This window comes from Globicephala melas, chromosome X, assembly GCF_963455315.2.
Source record: "Globicephala melas chromosome X, mGloMel1.2, whole genome shotgun sequence".
Classification (NCBI taxonomy): domain Eukaryota; kingdom Metazoa; phylum Chordata; class Mammalia; order Artiodactyla; family Delphinidae; genus Globicephala; species Globicephala melas.
In genome coordinates this window covers 27,700,837-27,722,068 of record NC_083335.1, presented here as the reverse complement: position 1 = coordinate 27,722,068, position 21,232 = coordinate 27,700,837, and the positions used below count along the sequence as shown (strand labels likewise).

The following is a 21,232-nucleotide window of genomic DNA, read 5'->3' as shown; positions in this document are numbered from 1 at the left end:
CAATTTCGTTTCTTTTTATGGCTGAGTAATATTCCATTGTATATACGTGCCACATCTTCTTTATCCATTCATCCGATGATGGACACTTAGGTTGTTTCCATCTCCGGGCTATTGTAAATACAGCTGCAATGAACATTTTGGTACATTACTCTTTTTGAATTTTGGTTTTCTCAGGGTATATGCCCAGGAGTGGGATTGCTGGGTAATATGGTAGTTCTATTTGTAGTTTTTTAAGGAACCTCCATACTGTTCTCCATAGTGGCTGTACCAATTCACATTCCCACCAGCAGTGCAAGAGTGTTCCCTTTTCTCCACACCCTCTCCAGCATTTATTGTTTGTAGATTTTTTGATGATGGCCATTCTGACTGGTGTGAGATGATATCTCATTGTACTTTTGACTTGCATTTCTCTAATGATTAATGATGTTGAGCATTCTTTCACGTGTTTATTGGCAATCTGTATATCTTCTTTGGAGAAATGTCTATTTAGGTCTTCTGCCCATTTTTGGATTGGGTTGTTTGTTTTTTTGTTATTGAGCTGCATGAGCTGCTTATAAATTTTGGAGATTAATCCTTTGTCAGTTGCTTCATTTGCAAATATTTTCTCCCATTCTGAGGGTTGCCTTTTGGTCTTGTTTATGGTTTCCTTCGCTGTGCAAAAGCTTTGAAGTTTCATTAGGTCCCATTTGTTTATTTTTGTTTTTATTTCCATTTCTCTAGGAGGTGGGTCGAAAAGGATCTTGCTGTGATTTATGTCATGGAGTGTTCTGCCTGTGTTTTCCTCTAAGAGTTTGATAGTGTCTGGCCTTACATTTAGGTCTTTAATCCATTTTGAGCTTAGTTTTGTGTATGGTGTTAGGGAGTGATCTAATCTCATACTTCTACATGTAGCTGTCCACTTTTCCCAGCACCACTTATTGAAGAGGCTGTCCTTTCTCCACTGTACATTCTTGGCTCCTTTATCAAAGATAAGGTGACCATATGAGCGTGGGTTTATCTCTAGGCTTTCTATCCTGTTCCATTGATCTATCTTTCTGTTTTACATTTTACATAGTTTTTATAGAGGAAAAGCTGGGTTTTCAGATGCTGGCAGTGACTGTACTGAAGGTTAGGCATTCATGGCATCTGTTTCATTCAAATAATTATTAGCTTTAATTCCCCTTTTAAGGCTCTTATGCGTAATAAAAATGATTACGGTAAATAATTCACTACGTGACATTAATGCAGCTATTGGCAATTATCATTTAAAATGCTGATACTCCACCCAGGAGCTATTTATTGCGTGGCTTCTTCTACACGGCTCCATGCTTTGGCTTTCTTCTTGGCCAGGGAGAACCAGACTGGCTCATCCGGCTCAGCTGGCTCAGCCGGCTCAGCCGGCTGTTGTAGCACGGCTGGGAGAGTTGAAAACCTTCTGGTTTCTTCTTCCGTAGAAGGTACTTGAAATATCTTCTCATCTTCGCATCCTACTGGAACCATAGCAAATAACACACAAGCAGTTAAGAAGCCCCAGAGATACTGAAGTATGTTTATGGGATGCAGTAAAAATTTTCCTCCTTTCAGGTTTCCTCTGGCTTCTAAAAGTCAGTGCATGGGCAATGCCATAGGGTGATATGTGAAAAGGGTAACATCAATATGGCTACAGCCACAGGGGCCTGACATGGGAAGGCCTGAGAGAAGATACCTACAGCTATAAATGCCAATCTTTGGGTGGTTATTATTGGATTGTCTTACCCTTTTGAATTGAGATCAGAGAGGAACATGTTGTATGGTATCTGTCCAGTTTTTAAAATTTCATATTAGGTAATATTGTTTTCGTTTTGCCAATCCATTATGCTGTATGAAATGATTGTTGATGACTCAATAGATACACCCTGTAAAAGTCTATATGCTAAATAACATTATATCAACTACTCCTACCTAGCAGCCTACTTCACTATTCCCCAGTTCTACTCCTTCCCTCATCCTGCTTTACGGTTGATTGACTTAGTGGCTTAGACTCAACCAGTGGTTCTCAACCCTGGCCACACATTAGAACCCCCTAGGGCTCTTTTTAAAAATACAAATGCACATGCTATTTCCTGAACTAATTGAATTAGAATCTCTAGCAATGGATCCAGGGCCATCTGTAATTTTTAAAAAGTACATCAGGTGATCCTAATGCACAGTGAGAGTTGGATTACTGTGCCCATGAGAATATTCACAGCTATAAGCAGGTCAAGTGCTGCTGTATCATGGCCAGATGGTGGGTTCCTAATTCCTAGTTTAATTTCTTCATGAGGCGGACTGAGGCAGAGAACAAAGATGACTCAATATAAATCTATCCTCCCCTCCCCCTGCTCCTTCTGAAAAAAAAAATCCCTCTGGCACATGACTCTACTGACGAGACCCCATTCTATTCTATCACAGCACAGTGTTTGTTTCAGCTTTCAACATTTCCCCACCTCTCATACCTCTGCTCAGAATACAGAGGGGCTGAAACAAGCCTTCTAAATAGTTAAAAAACAATTCAATACCGTTGGGCATTTATAGTGGATTACTTTCCACAGTTTCCCTGGGAATGTAGAAGGTGAGAAAATACCATTTTGCTATGGACTAGAAAGTGGCTTGGTTCTTTCCTCTTGAATACCAGCCACAGGAAAGTTCCAGTGAGTGATCACAATTTTGTTCCGATACAGCTTCCTCGATGGGGTAAAAGACTGTAAGACCCTCTGAAAATTATACATTGGACTGACTTAGTCATAATAATTGGATTTTCCTAAAACAAGCTAATATCTGTATCTAATGGAAGAACCATGAGAGAATCATAAGCTGATTTGGGGGAAGAGACATGTATTGTCTGAAATTGCAAAAGTTTCACAACTTCTGCCAGGGCTATTTTGGGAGTGGGGGGTTGGGGGTGTGTTTTTTACCTGCTCTGGTAGACTTCGGTGGCTTCAGTGCCATCTTCTCCTGTCTGTTAACATCAGAAGTGAAAACACTCCTCGGTTGGTTTTCATCTGCAAGGCCAGTTCTCTTTAATACAAAAACGAAAACAGAAAGCTTGTAAGTCCTGACATGAAAACAGCAAATTACTTATTCAGATCACAAGGTGCAAGTCCTGTCCTGGGTATTATAAGTTCAACATTAATCAAAAGGAAAGAGAGAGATAAGGAAAGAAATAGCACAGAAAGCACCTTGGTTCAGAATTTAGGTTCACAAAATCTAAGCTGGCTCAACTTTATCACCTTTCTGAGCTGGGAGAAAAGGCTGTCTAATCATACAAACAATGTAAACAGGTTAACAAGAGAATTATGTAACTTGACAACAACGTCTTCTCTAGGACTTTACCAGCACTTAACAGAAAGCTAACAGAAATGCGGTGGTCACAAACAAACCTTATCAGTTAACTGACTTGAGTTCCATAGATTTCTATGGAACAAAACCTATTTACATCTGATGTGCGCTCCTTGCATTACAAAGTGATATAACAATAGGTCTTTTCAAAATTGTACAGTTTAAGCTTTTCAAATTAACCTCTCCACAACTGGTCTAAATTAATTAGTTCATATACCCTAGTGTATTTCCCTCTGACAAAGCTTTAACCAAGGTGGACTTTGCCCCCTGTATGACCCTGCTCCCTTAAAAATACTAATAATGAAATGAAAAGATCTTTAAAGCAAAGAGTTAAACAGATTTTCACATGATCCCACAACAAATTCAGTAAGCACCTAAAAAAGTATAGGAACTTAGACATCTCGATATGTAAATTTCATTGAGTTTTCTTGAGTCAGTTTTATGTAGTTTTGACAAGAGGGGTTCTCATTCTAAAACTTCCAAAGACATTGAAAATGGGACATTGGAAGCAAGACATCATCCCAGCATGCCTGATCCACATGTGGTACCATTAGCCTAGTCCATCACATAACTCCTCTTTTAACCTATAGGGAGATGCCAGACCAAACCAAATCAATATATGGAAACCCAAACACCAAACACTACCTTTATTTACATGAAGTTAAATCATTATGTACTGATATGGAAAGGTGCCCAGAAATAAAATAAGTGAAAAATAATATGTATAGTTTAATTCCATTTATATTTTCTTAAATACATATACATATTTATAGGCTTAAAATATCTGTAAGAATAGTTCCTCAACTCTCACCCCAGTGGTGACCTTTGGGGATTTTTAATAACTACTTATTTCTCAACCAATTTCATGGAATCCTGCTCTAGAATATTTAGGGCAGGATTTGATTTACAGAATCTTCTCGTATTCATTACTTTTCACAAATGCTTTAAGAACATAAAGTGGAGCACATTTCTATGAGTACAAAGCAAGTCTTTTCCCCCAAAGAGTTCCCTTCCCTTGCCTAACACATCCAAAGAGCTGGGGAGCTGCATGTCTGGGAAAGTTCCCATTGTAAGCTTAACCAGTTGGCTCCAGCACCCTTTTGGAGTGTTTTGTGGGCTGTTCCAGGTCCTACCCCGTATCTAGGTTCCTTAGTCTCAGCCTCGGCTCCAGCTCTATTCTTGGTTTCTGGCTCTTTCACAGGAATGTTGGCCTGGAGACTCTCCTGCCTCTGGTTTATCATGGTTATCCAAGCTGGCTCTGAGGTGGCATGATCTGACTGTCGACCAGGAGCTTTACCTGAGAAAGGAATGAAAGAAGTTAGAACTAAAGTGAGGCAGGGGCTTCCCTGGTGGCGCAGTGGTTGAGAGTTCCCCTTCCGATGCAGGGGACACGGGTTTGAGCCCTGGTCTGGGAAGATCCCACATGCCGCGGAGCAACTAAGCCCATGCACCACAACTACTGAGCCTGTGCTCCGGAACTCGCGAGCCACAACTACTGAAGCCCACGTGCCACAACTACTGAAGCCTGTGCTCTAGAGCCCGCGAACCACAACTACTGAAGCCCACGCGCCTAGAGCCCGTGCTCCGCAACGAGAAGCCACCACAGTGATAAGCCCGCGCACCGCAACGAGGACCCCCCAACGCAGCCAAAAATAAATAAATTAAATAAATAAATTTATTTTAAAAATAAATAAATAAAGTGAGGCAGGCAGGGTCTTGAGACTGGCTGGGACCTACCCACAATAATGTCCCAAATGGGGATCCTTGTTAACTGCCAAATGAAAATAAAAAGATAACATATAGAGAAGGGCCCCCTTCTTTTGTGCCCTCCCCACAACTTGGCAAGGCAGGAGTTCCTTGAGTAGATAAGAAGCTGTACTTCAAAGTTTGCAAACCATCCTCTTACTGGTCCCTTTGCCTCCCTTGTCCATCCCTCTTCCTATCCCCATTTCAGGGTAGGACAATGGTTGCCAGGTGGGCTGGGAAAATTCCTAGGAGGCCAGACGCTTAGGTCACTGATGTCATTTCTCTAACTCCAAGGAAAATCTTATTGCATTTGTTACTTCGTGGTCTCTAATGCAAGTGTGTGGTTAAATGGATACGGTTATAGGCACGTACAAGACTGTGTGATGATGAGTCTGAAGGTACAAAGGCTTTGAGAGCCATAAATGCTCAAGAAATCACCTAGCTCTGGATTCTTGGACATTTCAGGTGAGTTAAGAAGCTGTGTAAGCACAAACATTTACAATAGATTAAGATTTCAAGCTGAGGGTCTGAACATAGTGCTCTATTAATGAGCCGGCTTTTAAAATCTACATGGTGCCGAGGAGAGCATCCACGTAACGGTATTTTGAGAAAAGCATAAACTCCATCTACATGTAAGGTGCACGGGGAAAGGGGGATGGCGAGACGGTTATGTGTCCATTACAGAATGTGGACAAATGTCCAGAGGGGACCCCTTTGGGAAACAGAAGGAAGCTTGGTAAAATCTCTTTTCTCACCCTTATACTTCTATGAGGAAGAGGTTTTTCTCAGTTGGACTCCAAAAATGTTTTCAACAACAGCCCGATTGGTGGATAAATTTGAATGTCTGTTACCTTGATCACCACTCTCAAGAACTTCCTCCTTAGAGTAGGTGCCCCAAGAAGTGGATGTTTGCCAGACAGGAGCATCGGTGAACGTCACAGTTTTGGTAGCAGGAATCGGGACGTTCTTAGTGAGGTCTTCAGAGTCTTGGCTGTGTTTCTTGGTTTTGTTTGCAGAAGCTGGGTCTCTCGGTAGGGACCAGCAGCTAGGATCGCTCTCCAACATGCTTCCCTCAGCAGCAGCTCTCATGGGACTTGAATAAACCTGTTGCTGGTGTTCAGGGGCTGCAGGAGCCTGAAAAGGGTGTCTGGGAGGCAGGTGCTCCTCCGAGCCTCTCCACTCCACAGTTGCACTCACTGGGCCTGTTGCGAAAGTCTGTGGCTGAAATTCAGCCTCATCTTCGGCTTGGCCAGGGTATCTGCAAGGCGGCTGCTCTTTAGAACTACTGCACTTTACAGGAGTGCTCTCTGAACGTGAGAAGACTTCCTGCAGGCCTTCGGGCCTCCCCAAGCACGGTAAAGGGCTTTTCGCAGGCAGCTGCTTCAAAAAAATGCCTCCCTCAACATCGGTCCCCTCGTAGCCTGAGAAAACTTGGTGCTCGACTTCAGGCCTCGACAAGGGTTTGGAAGGTTGATTTGAAAACAGAGGATCCACATGGATTCCCTCCTCAGTAGAAGGGATCTCTGAAAAGATATGCTGTACCATAAACTTCATGAACAACTGGAAAAGATGATTGGGAAGCACCGATTCCTTAGATATGCCTTCTTCAACCGCCATGCTCTCTAGACGTGAGGACATTTCCTCAACTTTAAACTTGTTAACCCTCTGGGCAGGATATTTGGGAGGCAGTGACCCCCCAGAAATGCCCACCTCAACAGCAGCACCCTCATAACTTGACATTTGCTGGAGTTTAGGTCTCACAGTGGCCTGGGAATGTTTGGAAGGCAGCAGCTTGGTAGAAGCATCCCCTTCAGTGTCGACACTCTCTGGACCTGCAGAGATTGGTTGTTTCACTACTGGTCTCCTCTGGGCCTGAGAAGTCACTCTGGGAGGCCGCGCCTCCGGGGAAAAGCCCCACTCCACAGCAGCGCTCTCTGGACCTGCAGAGGCTTGTTGCTCGGATGTAGGGCCCACCCAGGACTGGAAAGGGCGCCTGGGAGGCATCTGCTGCACAGAAGCACCCCACACTCCAGGTACGTTCTTTGAAGCCCAGGAGACTTCTTTTTGGTCTTTGGGCCTCCCCAAAGTCTGGGAAGCGCATCTGGGAGCCAGCTGCTCATCAGAACCGGTCATTTGCACAGCAAAACCGGATTCTGCAAAGACTTCTTGGCCATCTTTGGACTTCCTCAAAGGCTGGAGAGAGTGCCTGGGAGCCCGCTGCTGCCCAAAGCCACTCCCCTCTTTGGAAGCACTCTCGTAACACGAAAAGACGGTTTCCACTTCTGGCTTCCCCGAGGCACGGGAAGAATATCTAGGAGCCCGCCGCCTAGGAACCTGCTGCTGCTCAGGACCGCTCACTCCCGCAGCTGAACTTTCTGATTCTGGGAAGTCTTCTTGTTCATTTCTGTGCTTCTTGGAGGGCTGGAAAAGATATCCAAGAGCCAGCTGCTGCTCAGAACCACTGTCAGCCTCTAAAGTACCCTCTGAGGCAATGGCTTCAGCTTTCAGCTCCCCCGAGGACAGGGAAAGGCTTCTGGGAGGCAGCCTCTCTGCAGAAATACCTCCCTCTACCGAAGCTCTCAGCAAGCTATCTGAAGTGCTTGCAGTAAAGGCCTGGAGAACGTTTCCAGGAGACTTTTCTTTGTAGGTATCTTGAGCTGACTTCATTTTAAATTGGACACTTTTCAAATCAAAGATGGACGCTTCTTCCTCTTCTGACTGGCTATCAGAAGGATCCGTAAACGCTGAGAAAATATCTCGGGTTGTAGAAGGGCTTCCCACCACGGGTAAAAGAGCGGCTCTGGCTTCTGTCTTCTCGGCTCCAGAAGCCCCATCCTCACGGGATGGTGACAGACCACTAACCGTGGACTCTTCCATGTCTCCAGGTATGGGCTGTGATGCTGGTGCTTTTCTGCGTTCAAAATCTATACCGGCATTGCTCCTTCTCATGTCATCTTTATCTGAAAGCAGCTCCTGAGGAGTAGTGCTTTCTGTTCGTGCCGTCGGGGGCTGCTCCATGACTTGCTTCACCAAGGGCAGGTTCCAGGAACGGAAGTCCCTGGCAGTCTTACCGGCAGGTGGGAACCAAGCTCCATTACCTAGGTCAAGTGCTAGACTGGATGCTTTAAAGCTTCTTCCTTTGGATTCATGCTCACTTCTTTCCAAAGTACTTGAGCCTCTCCTTCCACACTGTCTTCTGTATGCCACTAGAAATGGGTAGCCCTGGCTCTCAGCGGCATCTCTGTTTGCAGCCGGATCTCTTGTCTTCTGTTCATAAATCCCAGTTTTGTTTCTCTGTTCCCAGCCTGAGGCACCTGTACCAAATAGAAGTAAGGAAAAGGAAAGATGTGTACTTTTGATTCTGTAAGATAAGAATACTCCTCCCTGGCCCAATGGGTACCTATTTGCTATTGAATTCCCTAGCATGGAGAAGTAGCTATTCAGAACACAGGGAACAACTTGGTCACTATTAGCCTTCTGTGGTGGGAAATTTTTAAATCAAAGTGAAATCCGGTTTTATGAACTGATTCCAAGGTCGGCACATCACCATTATATCAATACTCTGTTCCACCATTAGATGTGAGACACAGCAAAAGGCAATTTTTGAACTTGTAACAACGATTACCTTTTAGGAAACTGACTGGGGCAGGGTGAAGGGAAATTCTACTTTCTACTTAGTATTTCTATTTTCTACTTAATTCTACTTAATTTTTATATAATGTGCAGGTATTGCTTTATTTTTTAGAAAGGTGTCAACAGGGGTTATCTGGAAGGTAGGATTATGGCCCCCCATTTCTTCTGCTTTCAACTCTCTTTATTAAAATAATCTGATGTAATATACATGCAAAGCCATTCTTGGAAAGCCTTAACAACTGCATCGGTCCACAGGCTTCAGGTCGAGCACAAGGCAGCAGTTCTACAGACTGCTCCTCTCCTCTCTAGTACTTTTACTAAGGAACTTATTTTAATCCCCAGGTGGGAGGGCCCTCGGGGGCCTCCCCTCCCTCATCATCCACTGGTCCCTAGCTCCATCTAGTGGTTTCACATCCAGCATACAGTGTTGAGCATGGGGTGCTGTACTCCAAACCACTCCCATGACATGGAAAACCAAAGTATCTGCCCTCATGGACACTGAATAAGTATTATCCTCTGTGTGTAAAAGTGACAGCTATTAAAAATAAATATGAGGGCTTCCCTGGTGGCGCAGTTGTTGAGAGTCCGCCTGCCGATGCAGGGGACGCGGGTTCGTGCCCCGGTCCGGGAAGATCCCACATGCTGCGGAGCTGCTGGGCCCGTGAGCCATGGCCGCTGAACCTGGACGTCGGAAGCCTGGGCTCCGCAACGGGAGAGGCCACAACAGTGAGAGGCCCGCGTACTGCAAAAATTAATTAATTAATTAATTAATTAATTAAATATGAAAAGAGGATAAAAAGAAAGCAAAAGAAATTACTCATTTAATTTCTTGTTTTGTTGTTGTTATGCAGAAGAGTTTTGTGGTTTTGTTTCTTTTCATGGGAAAACGTATTTAGGGATATCCTGCCTTTGAACCCACATGTGAAATCCTTTGTGGAAAAAATATGAAAGAGCTGTTTGACTTAATTTGTGGAACAGGAATTTTGGTTTATCAAGTATTGCCTGAAATTAGATTGCCATCAGCTGGAGCTAACACACACACACACACACACACACACACACACACACAGGTTTTCACTCCAGTGGTATTTGTTGTTTGGGGATTTGATGGGTGTTGGCCGCCAAGGACATCTGTCTGCAGCTTCCCAAGCCCTCTTTGCCCACGGATATGGGAACTGGTCTCACTGTTAACACAAGACCTTTTCTCTCTACTGGAAGAGAAAAGCAACTTTAAAAAACCAGGGTCTTTTTCACCAGTTCTGTTATTATTGTCTGGTTCTGTTGCTGAGGGGGAATGCTGAAGGGGGAATCACTGGCTGCCCTCAGATATCTGGGCTCACGGAGGAACTCAGCATGTACGTTAGACATAGAATTAAACACACAAACAAACCTAAAACACCTCTCTGGTTGGAAATTCATTTAGGTACAATGGGAATCCAGGTATGGCCCTTTACCTAAATCTCACACAAGTGGCAACTGTATTAATTGGGCAGTTAGATGGATAAACTTGGACCACATTAGCATGCATCTTAAACTGAAAGCTCTCTGAGGACCACAACAGCAGGCCTGGGTTCCTGTCACATAGCATCATGCCGGTAAGCTTGAGGACATGTTTCTGGGTGAGGGTGAAGATATGCCAACCTATACTGTCTTTTTTCGGCCTCTTTTGGTCAGCTTCTTTCCCTTCGGTTGTGCTTTTCTCTTCTTCAGAAGCCAGTGGAAGGCGTGGCTTCGCCTGCTTTGGTTTTGCCTAAAAGAGGGAAAGAAAGAGCTTGAATCAAACTTAAGTGCTCTGAACCCACCCCTGAATGGTTGCTGAAGAAAAAAGCATCAGGAAAAAAGTCCTTACTATCCAAATGGCTCTGTTGGAAGCATAATAATACAATTCACAATGGAAATTATTTCCAATGGCGTCCATAACCTGGTGATCATTTTACCTATTAGAAGTGGTTCACCTAGATTTGAGGTTTCTGATCTCTGAGTGATATGCTGCAGGGAACTCTAGAAAACACCCCAGAAACCACTGACCCACACTGCAAGGCCATAAATCTGAAAATGGGGTTGCTGGGCCTGACAACAATCATACTCTTGGCAACACTGGAATTCTTAAATTTGCTTCACCAGACCTGGGAGCCACATTCAAGTCCTGTTTGGCTTCTTTTCAGGGGATTTAATGAAAGCACGAATTATATCTTTCTAGCTCAAAAGAAGAAAAAGGATTGGGGTTTGGTTAGGAAGGAAGAGAGAAAAAGATGAAGGGCTCAGCCCTCACACTGAAGGGGGTGAAATTGGTTTAGTATAATCAAGGTTTTCAGGTAATGACAGTGCAGCTTTGGAAATGTCAGAGTTGCACTGCACTGAACAGTGTCTGTAATTAGCTTTGCGTAAGCCTTTGTGATATACATCTAAAGGCAAACATACAACTCTTTATGCTCCTACTCGAAGTGCCTATGTAAACAGACACAGCTCAAAATTATTTACTTTTGAGTGAATGAGGTCAGATAGACCTGGATTCAGATCTTTGCTCCATCATTTACTCTCTGTGTGATCTTGGGCAAATTATTTTCTAAATCTCTGTCCGCATCTATAAATTAAGGATAAGGGCAAACCTCCTGTGGGACTTGCAGACCTAAGAGATTCCAAAGCAGGGAGCCAGTGGCAGCAGCCTCTGTGTCATAAATGTTCCTGGACTCTTTTGTATTCATCCATGTGTCAGGGAGAGAGTCACAAGGAAGAAGTAGATGTCCTGGCCTTGTTAGAGAGCGCTACCCAGGCCTTTCCTCAATTAGACAGAAGGAAGAAAGTCAGAAAGAAGAGTCACGCTAAGTTTCCCTTAGCCAACATTCCCTGTCTTCCAGGTTTGTGGTGAGGTTTCCAGGCGATCATGCACATACAGGATTTAGTGCATAGCAATTGATCAGCCTCTGCTTGACACCAAACCAAGGAGATTCTCTCAGGGCCACCAGAACGCCCTCCTAGGCTGGCCACCCTACCAACTGTTCTTTCAACTTATACTTTGTTTTCCTTTTAAAGCTAAACTGTAATGTTTAAGCTAGGGGCAACATGATGGGGTGAAAAGTGTACTGGGACGGAAGTCAAAAGACTGGGTTCTGGTCTTAGCTCTGCCACTATCAGAGTGTTTGACCCTGGGCATCTATTTGTGCTTTACTGTCCTTCCCTGTAAAATGCTTTTAACTATGAAATCTTTTCATCTTTTCCAGCTCTGATTTACAGCCCTTTACTTATAGTCCAGAGTTACTGAGACTAAAGATTCACCAAAGTGAATCTTCCAGCTAACTGACACAGCCTTTAAAATACCAACATCTTTTCATTCTTAGCCTTTAGTAAACATCTTTTCCAAAGGCATTACTTCCCTATCTTCCTAAATAGGGATCAGGGAATATAGTCCAACTTTTCTTGATGATTTGGATGAATAATGAACATGACCTATTACACTGGATACAGTGTGGCCCTGCTACTGTTGCTGCCATCTGCCCCCCTTATAGTCACCCTAGTGAATTCATAAACGAGGGAGGATGGCAGAAATAGCTGAGAAACTCTCATGCCTAGGGATGGTAAGGGTTTAACTGCACCACCAAAGATTAGACTTTCTGCCTGCAAGCCCAAGATTTAACCTATAACAACCTGACTCAATTCTTCAATTTACTAATAGAGAGTTTATGACATTAAAGCAGGACAAATGTTTAGATTGCTGTTAGGAAATATTGACTATAAATAATTTAACTCTATTCATTAACCTATAAAATACATAGTTAGCTTACTCAAGTTAATAGAAAGAGAAAACTACATGTCTTAAAATGTTAATTTTCTTAATTGTAATCCCCAAGGTAACCACTAAGAAAGTAATTTTAAAATATATAGAGAAGGGAATGAAAACAGTACACTGAAAAAAATTAATTAAATCCAAAATAAGGTAGTAATGGAAGAACTGAGGTACAAAAAAGATGTAAGATATATAGGGAAAAAAGAGCAAAACAGAAGAAGTCCTTCCTTATCAGTAATTGCCATGAATGTAAATGAATTAAACTCTCCAATTAAAAGGCAGAAATTGGCGAGATGAGTTTTAAAAACATGATCCATTTATATGCTATCTACAAGAGACTCGCTTTAGATCCAAAGACACAAATAAGTTGAAAGTGAAAGGATGATTAAAGGGCTTCCAAGCAAATGGTAGCCAAGAGAGAGGTCAGGTGGCTATACTAACATCAAACAAAACAGACGTCAGGTCAAAATTGTTATAGGAGACAAAGATGGACATTATACGTTGATAAAAGGGTCAATCCATCAGGAAGGTAGAACAATCATAAATGTATACACACCAAACAACTGACCCACTCCTAAATACATGAAGCAGAAATTGACAGAATTGAAGGGAGAAATGGACAGTTATACAATAATAGAGACTTCAGTATCCCACTTTCAATAATGAATAAATAGTTAGACAGAAGAGCAATAAGGAAATAGAGGACTTGAAACAATACTATAAACCAAGTAAGCCTAACAGACATATACAGAACATTCCATTCAACGAGAGCATAATACATATTCTTCTGAAATACACATGGAACATTCTCCTGTATAGACCATATGCTAGGCCACAAAATAAATCTTAATAAATGTTAAAAGATTGAAATCATGCGAAGTCTCTTCTCTGACCACAACAGAACAAAACTAGAAATCAATAACAGAAGGAAGACTGGAAAATTCACAAATAGGTGGAAATTAAACAACACTCCCTTAAGCAACAAATGGGTCAAAGAAGAAATCAAAAGGAAAGTTAGAAAATACTTTGACATGAATTAATACTAAAACACAACATAACAAAACTTACGTGATACAGCAAAAGCAGTCCTTAGAAATTTATAGCTGTATATGCTTGTTAAAAAAGAAGAAAGGTCTCAAATCAATAACCTAACTCTCCACCTTAAGAAACTAGAAAGATAAAACTAAACCCAAAGCTAGCAAAAGGAAGGAAATAACAAAGATTAAAGCAGAGGTAATGAAATAGGGAACAGAAAAACAGTACGGAAAATCAATGAAACCAAAAGTTGGTTCCTTGAAAAGTAAAACAAAACTGACAAATCTTTAGCTAGACTGATTAAGAAAAAGAGAGACAAGATACAAATTACTAAAATAAGAATGAAAGGGAACAATTACTACTGACCTTATAGAAATAAAAAGGATTATAAGACAGTACTATGAATAACTGTATAGATAGCCTAGATGAAATGGATAAATTCCTAGACACATCCAAACTACCAGAATTGAATCAAAAAGAAATGGAAAATCTGAATATGCCTATAACAAGTAAAGAGATTGAATCAGTAATCAAAACCTCCCAACAAAGAGAAACCCAGGACCAGATGGCTTTACTGGTGAATTCTACCAAACTTTTAAAGGATAATGCCAATCCTTCACAAATATTTCAAAAAAAAATATGAGGGAACACTTCCTGATTCTATGAGGCAAACATTACCATGATTCCAAAGCCAGATAAAAGCATCACAAGAAAAGAATGCTATAGACCTACATCCCTCATGAATACATGTGCAAAATACTAGCAAACCAAATCCAACAGCATATTAAGGGCAATTATACTTTATAAGCAACTGGGATTTATCCCAGAATTGCAAGGAGGTTCAACATATGAAAATAATTATGTAATATATTATGAAAATCAAATGTAATATACCATATTAATAGAAAGAAAGAAAAAATAATATCATCACAATTGATGTAAAAAAAGCATTTTACAAAATCCAATACCCTTTATGCTAAAAGCACCTAACAAACTAGGGATAAAAAGCATATATGAAAAACCCATAGCTAACATCATACTTAATGGTGAAAGGCTTAACGGTGAAAGCTTTTCCCCTAAGATGAGGAACAAGACAAAGATGTCTGCTTTTGCCACTTTTATTCAGCAGTCTACTGGAAGTTCTAACCAGAGCAATTAGGCAAGGAAAAGAAAGAAAATGCCTACAAATTGGAAAGGAAGTAAAACTATCCCTCTTTACAAATGACATAATCTTATGTACAGAAAATTCTGTATATAGATATAGTCATTATACTTATAATGAATGATCAGATGTGGAATTTCAAAGAGAAATGGAAACTATTTTTAAAAGGAGCCAAATAGAAATTCCCAGAACATATGAAAATTACAATGTCTGGGGAAAAAATTCCCAGATAGATTTTGCATACTCATGAAAGCAGAAGAAAATACCAAATAAATTTGTATAGAGAAGTCAATATAAATGACATACTATAAAGAAAAGAAATTAAAAGATTAACAAATTTAAAAAAAGAAAATTCTGAAAAATCCCCATAAATCTGTTAGAGCTAATAAATGAATCAATCATAGTTGAAAGATACAAAATCAACACACAAAATCTAGTTGTATCTCTATACACTCAGAATGAACAACCCAAAAAAGGTAATTAAGAAAACACTTCCATTTACAATAGCATCAAAAAGAATGAACTAATTGGAAATAAATTTAACCAAGGGGTTCAAGACTTGCACACTGTAAACTACAAAATATTGCTGAAAGAAATTAAAGAACTAAAAAAATGAAAAGACATCTCATGTTCATGGATTGGAAAACCTAATGTTAAGATGGTGATACTCCCGAAAGTGATCTACAAATTCAGTGCCATCCTTATCAAAATGCCAATGTGTCTTTTTGAAGATATGGAAAAACTGATTGTAAAATTCATACAGAATTTCAAGGGATCTTGAACAGCCTAAACGATCTTGAAAAGGAAGAATGGAATTGGAGGACTCACACTTCTTGATTTCAAACCTTACTACAAAGCTACAGTAATCAGGACAGTGTAGTACTGGCATAAGCATAGACATATAGATCAATGGAATAGAATTGAGAGTCCAGAAATAAGCCCATTCATCTACGGTTAAGTGATTTGCAGAAGGGTGACAAGACCATTCAATGGAGAAAAGAATAGTCTTTTCAACAAATGGTGCTGCGACAACTGGATAGCCACATGCAAAAGAATGAAGTTAGACCCTTATCTCACACAATATGTAAAAATAAACTCAAACTGGATCAAAGGTCTAAATATAAGAGCTAAAACTCTTAGAAGAAAACATAGGGGTAAATCTTCATGATCTTAGATTTGGCAATGGTTTCTTAAATATGACACCAAAAGCACAAGTACCAAAAGAAAAAAATCAATAAATTGGACTTCAACAAAAATTTAAAAATTTTATCCAATTTTGTTCTCTTGATAAAGTTAAAAAACAACTCACAGAATGGGAGAATTTTTTTGCAAATCGTATATCTGATAAAGGTGTAGTATCCAGAATATATAAAAAAACCTTTTACAACTCAACAACAAAAAAACAAACAACCCAATTTAAAAATGGGCAAAGAACTTGAATAGACATTTCTCCTAAGAAGATAATACAAATGGCCAATAAGCATATGAAATGATGCTTCACGTCATTAGTCACTAGGGAAATGCAAATCAAAACCGCAGTGAGATACTTCACACCCACTAGAAACACTGTATATAAAAAAAGGAAAATAACAAGTGTTAGCCAGGATGTAGAGATATTGGAACCCTCATATATAGTTGGTGGGAATGTAAAGTGGTGTAGCTGCTGGGGAAAACAATTTGGTGGGTCCTCAAAAAGTTAAGTATAGAATTACCATATGACCCAGCAGTTCCACTTCTAGGTATATACCTAAATGAATTAAAAACAGGTGTTCAAACAAAGACTTGTGTATGAATGTTCACAGCAGCAATAGCCAATGGTGGATAGGACCCAAATGTTCATCAATGGATGAACAGCTAAACTAAACATGGGACATCCATACAATGGAGTATTATTCAGCCATAAAAATGACTGAAGTACTGATCTGTGCTGTGGACCTCAAAAACATTATGCTAAGTGAAAGAAGCCAGACACAGAAGGCCATATATTGTGTGATTACATTTACATGAAGTATCCAGAGTGGGCAAATCCAGAGACAGAAAGCAGATTAGTAGTTACCAGGGGCTGAGAGGGAGGAGGAGTGATGAGTGATTAGTGGGCCTGGGGCTTCCTTATGCAGGAACCAAAGCTATTCTGGAATTGGACAGCGGTGATGGTTGCACAACATTGTGATTGTACTTAATGCCACTGAGTTGTACACTTCAACATGATGAATTTTATGTTATGTGTATTTTACCATGATAAAAAATGTTATCTAATTCAATCCTTCCACCAGTTCAGACTGTTCCAATTTGTCTGACTTAGTGCTATTGTCGTAGCCTAAATTCATAAATCAGTGAGCATCCTAATTTGGCTTTGAGAGTTTGACGGCCATCTGTCCTGAGCAGAGCCTATGACAGAAGCAAGCGTGTCAGCTCCATGACAACAAGGAATGTTAAAGCCTGTGCTTTAACTTTGGTCCTAACCAAATTGGTTTTTTGTTGCCATATCTAACTGAAGGCTGCTTCTCTCCATAGAATCTTTTAACATCAAAACAGAGGAGTTTTGCGCTGACTGGACAATTATCTTCATCATAAATTACCTTTCTGTATACTTTTTAGTCCCCAAGGTTAATTGTTCTAAACTCTACTTCACTCTAAAAGCCCTCTCAAGCTCAAAAACAACCAATCAAATTAACCACACAATAGTATGAGAATGGAAGTGTTGATGTGAGCAAAATCTGCTGATTTTCCAATTGTTGATGGGTATTTTTTGGTTGGCAAAGCTAGACATATGAAATACACATACCTGCCCTCTCGTGTCAAATGACTTTTCATACGAATATGTGTCTATCAAACAATACTACGTGCCCTAACCTTTGAGATTTGGGCATTGGAATCTATAGAGGCTTTACTTCCATAAAAATCTCTATTGTTTTCTTCGTGAAATAACTGAAAACATCTGCAAACTTTTTTCAGAAATACTGTCTTCCATTTCTTATAAATTACAGTGCTGATTATTTGGTTTGTAGAATTGGACAGAAAATGTAAACCACCAGGCAAACCAAAAGCAAGAATGGCAGCTCCTTCCCCAGACATCCCCCTAGCATTGAGCTACAGCAGGAATAAAAGCGTCCCCCACAACCTGCGACTTAGGATGGAGCTAACACTTGCCTTCTTCAATGTCAAGATCGTGTGTGATAAACCCTTCTTCCGTGGGCTCTTCAGTGACTCATCAGCAACAGAGATTTCTTCAAACTCCTTAGAGACTGTGTCAGATTGAATAAGAGGTGAGCTGATGCTGGGTTGGCGTGGGTGCCGTGGTGGGATCTGTCAAGGAGGAGGATAGAAGGAAAAAGTTAAAACTTGTGTGCCTTCCTCCAAATTACTTGTTGCTTAATGATTGAAGGGCTAAGAACCCAAAGTGAAAACAATGAGCCACGGAAAGGATCTCCTACCTCCTTGTCTTCCCTTCCAGTACGTACTCAAACCAAAAACGAATAGCCTTGGTTCACTCTCTGGGGATTGGCTGCACCCGTTTGCCAATCCCCAAAGACAGAAACTTCAAATCGCTTGTTTGATCCAAACCAGAATCCTGGTGTTACCTCCTACTGATGCCAACTATAAATCTTGTTTGAGTCTGATCTTTGTTTCGACCTTGGCCCTGTCTTTGGAAGTCCAGATCTTGTGAAGGTGAGTCTTTGAGTTACGATCTGGGCTTTCTATCATTCTATCAGTCCAGGAATTGTCTGGATCAAATCTTGACCGTGTTGGTTGCTTGTCTTAAGCCGGTCAAGATTGATTTTCTGGGATTTTTAGAAAATCTACAGAACTAGTCCTGGTTAGAACTGGTTTTTACTAGTTTTCTGAAGTGGATAAAGTTGATCGTTTGGGTTTACCTTGAGCTTCAGCAGACTGATTTAGTTGATTCCAGTTTGAAGTTCATGGTACACTTGAATTTGAGGCACCGGTCCCTGCCACGGTCCCCTTGATGTGGATCAGAACACCTGATTTTATCTTTAACAAGTACTGGCTAAGCATGTGCAGTGTACCATACCCATTCTAGGCAGTGAGTCCACAGCAATAAACAAAACAAAATCCTTGTTGTCATGGAGCTGACATGCTTGCTTCTGTCATAGGCTCTGCTCCTGTTCAGGACAGACGGCAGTCAAACTCTCAAAGCCAAAGAAAAGGGGCCACAATGAGTTTCTGCCTGTGGGGTACTCCCAGCCAATGTCTAAGGTGCCCTCTTATTACTACCAGGTCCCACTGGGGGCTCTTGAGGAGAGACCTTGGGGATTAACCATCCCCAAGCCCAACTGCGATAATAATCACTATACTAATGGCAGCTAACTTTTACTGAAGGCATTGCTCTGCTTTAATCTTTATTATTTCCTTCCCCTCACTAGCTTTGGGTTTAGCTTGCTTTACTCTTTCTAGTTCCTTAATCTGGAGAGTTACGTTATTGATTTGAGATTTTTCTCCCTGCTAGGCAGGGAGTGCTCTCCATAGATGTATTTCATTCAAACCTTACAATTCTTTGAAAGCGTTTGCTCTTGTGGTCTCCATATTACCGATGGGGGAAACCAGGTCTGAGAAGTTACATGACTGGCCCTAACTCTCACAGTGGCAGAGCAAGCATCTGAAAAGGTCTTGCTTGTCTTTAAGCCTACGTTCTTAACCAATCCACACTCCTGTCTCCTAACTACGAGGGCCGGGAAGGGGATGTCCCATACTCAAGTTCAGGAAGTTTAAAGGCAACAGCCAGAAGAGGCGGTGTGCCTGCTTCCTTTAGAAGGGCTGCAGAGGGAGAGTCGGGTCTGTGAGCAATAAGAAAAGCTGCTTTGTGCTCTCAGTTTCTTAAATGACTGAATTCAGTTTGATTCAACAATAAGAAGATGCTAATAATCTGCTATTACCTCTTCTTGTCAATTTGTCCTCAAATAAAAAGAACATGAAACATCTCGAAGAGTAATCTAGGCACCCACATTCCTAACACTTCAGATAGGACATCAGGTGAAAATCTGCCAGTAGCATATGCTTGTCAGAGATGAATCCATGTATGTCTAAGTACGCACAGCTGGGGCGGTGAAACTCCGAATGGCTCATGAAATCACTTATGGTTCCTTTAGCCGTTCACTCCGCTCCTATTTAGATAACTGTGGTAATTCTAGAGCTAATACATGTTGATGGGCGCTGACACCCCCTCTCGGGGCGTGGGGGATGCGTGCATTTATCAGATCAAAACAAAAAATTGGCTCGGTCTTGGTATTTCTAACAAAACTGTATGCCTGGATTTCCTCTCCCACAATCTCCCACTTGCTCTGAATGTCACTTAATCCATTAAGAATCCTGCTCCTTCAAGGGACCCAACCATTGACCAAGTCCGTATTTACCCCAGCTTCTATGCAACACTGCATGTCAGGACCCTTGACTTAATGCTATCAACCACCCTGTCATTTAGGAATGTCACTTTGGCACTTAAGGGAAGTTTCCCACGCAAGCATCAATCTGGTTGTTGATGACTCAGCTTCTGTTAACACCCTACTCCACCTTCAGCCCTGTTTCCCAAGGGAGGGACTAAGGGAGCAAACCAAAAGTATGAGGTGTGGGCCCAAACCAGACATTGAAGAAAACTTGTTTTTGGGCTACTGTGGTTTTCCCTGCCCCCTTCATTGTGGGAAGAAACACCCCTAGAATCTTTTTCTTATCTTTTTTTATTTTAATGGACTATCTCTTCTATAAGAGTCTCTTTGTTTCTGGGACTGAGAGGAGGGAGAGAGGGAGGAGTCCAGGAAACAATGTTCCCCTTTCTGAATGTAAGAAATAACCCCGTGGCATTTGCTCGTGTGTACCTGGATTTTTGCCGATTTTTGCCACTGGATGCCAAGGGAGTGTAGCTGTGGAGACAAGTGAAAGCTGGTGTTGATGTTTAAAACTGAAGACTGGAAAGTTCATGGAAGTGACTTTTCCTGCTGTAGTGCGAGAGGCCAACAGTCTGCTGACCTAGGAGCTGCTTTACAACCATAAGATCAGCACTACTGGTGACCATCTCAGTGTTTGCTTCTCCACCCTTCATGGCTAATGTACCCAGCAGAACTTCCACACACAGTATGAAAACCAGAGCGAGAGATAGGGGGTCTTAAGCAGACATGTCAGAAATAAGCCCCAGTTACCTCTTGCCAAATGCAAAATAATCAGCTCTCTAGTGGAGAAGAGTCTGACTGAGCAATGGGTAGGGGTAACTGAAGGTAAGAGACTGTTCTACGTAGGTGTTGCATTTTACATAGACTAAAGATGTACCCTCCTTCCTGTGGAGGCAGGGCCAGAGAAGCTCAACATCTTAGAGACTGGTGTAAGGGAAAGACTATGGGTTTGGAGGTCAACACATCTGGGTCAGAGTTCCAGGTCTACCACTAACTATACGGGTCAGCTTGAGCAATTTCTTTAATCTCTCTGAATCTGTATTCAATCCTCACGAGCAACCCTTTGAGGTAGATATTAATATTATACCCAATGTAGATGAGGAAAGGAAGGCTTAGCGAGGTTAAGCAATCAGC

General features: G+C 41.4%; 1 protein-coding gene across 1 annotated transcript in view; it reads right to left on the bottom strand.

The window, feature by feature from the left end:
- Window positions 1-1,275: 1,275 nt before the first annotated feature.
- KIAA1210 (KIAA1210 ortholog) overlaps window positions 1,276-21,232 on the bottom strand; it is a 36,400-nt gene continuing 16,443 nt past the window's right edge. Inside the window, 7 exon segments of the mRNA XM_060292001.1 lie at window positions 1,276-1,469; window positions 2,913-3,015; window positions 4,470-4,633; window positions 5,793-8,396; window positions 10,357-10,461; window positions 10,653-10,716; window positions 17,847-18,002. Coding sequence (XP_060147984.1) covers window positions 1,276-1,469; window positions 2,913-3,015; window positions 4,470-4,633; window positions 5,793-8,396; window positions 10,357-10,461; window positions 10,653-10,716; window positions 17,847-18,002 — 3,390 coding nt within the window.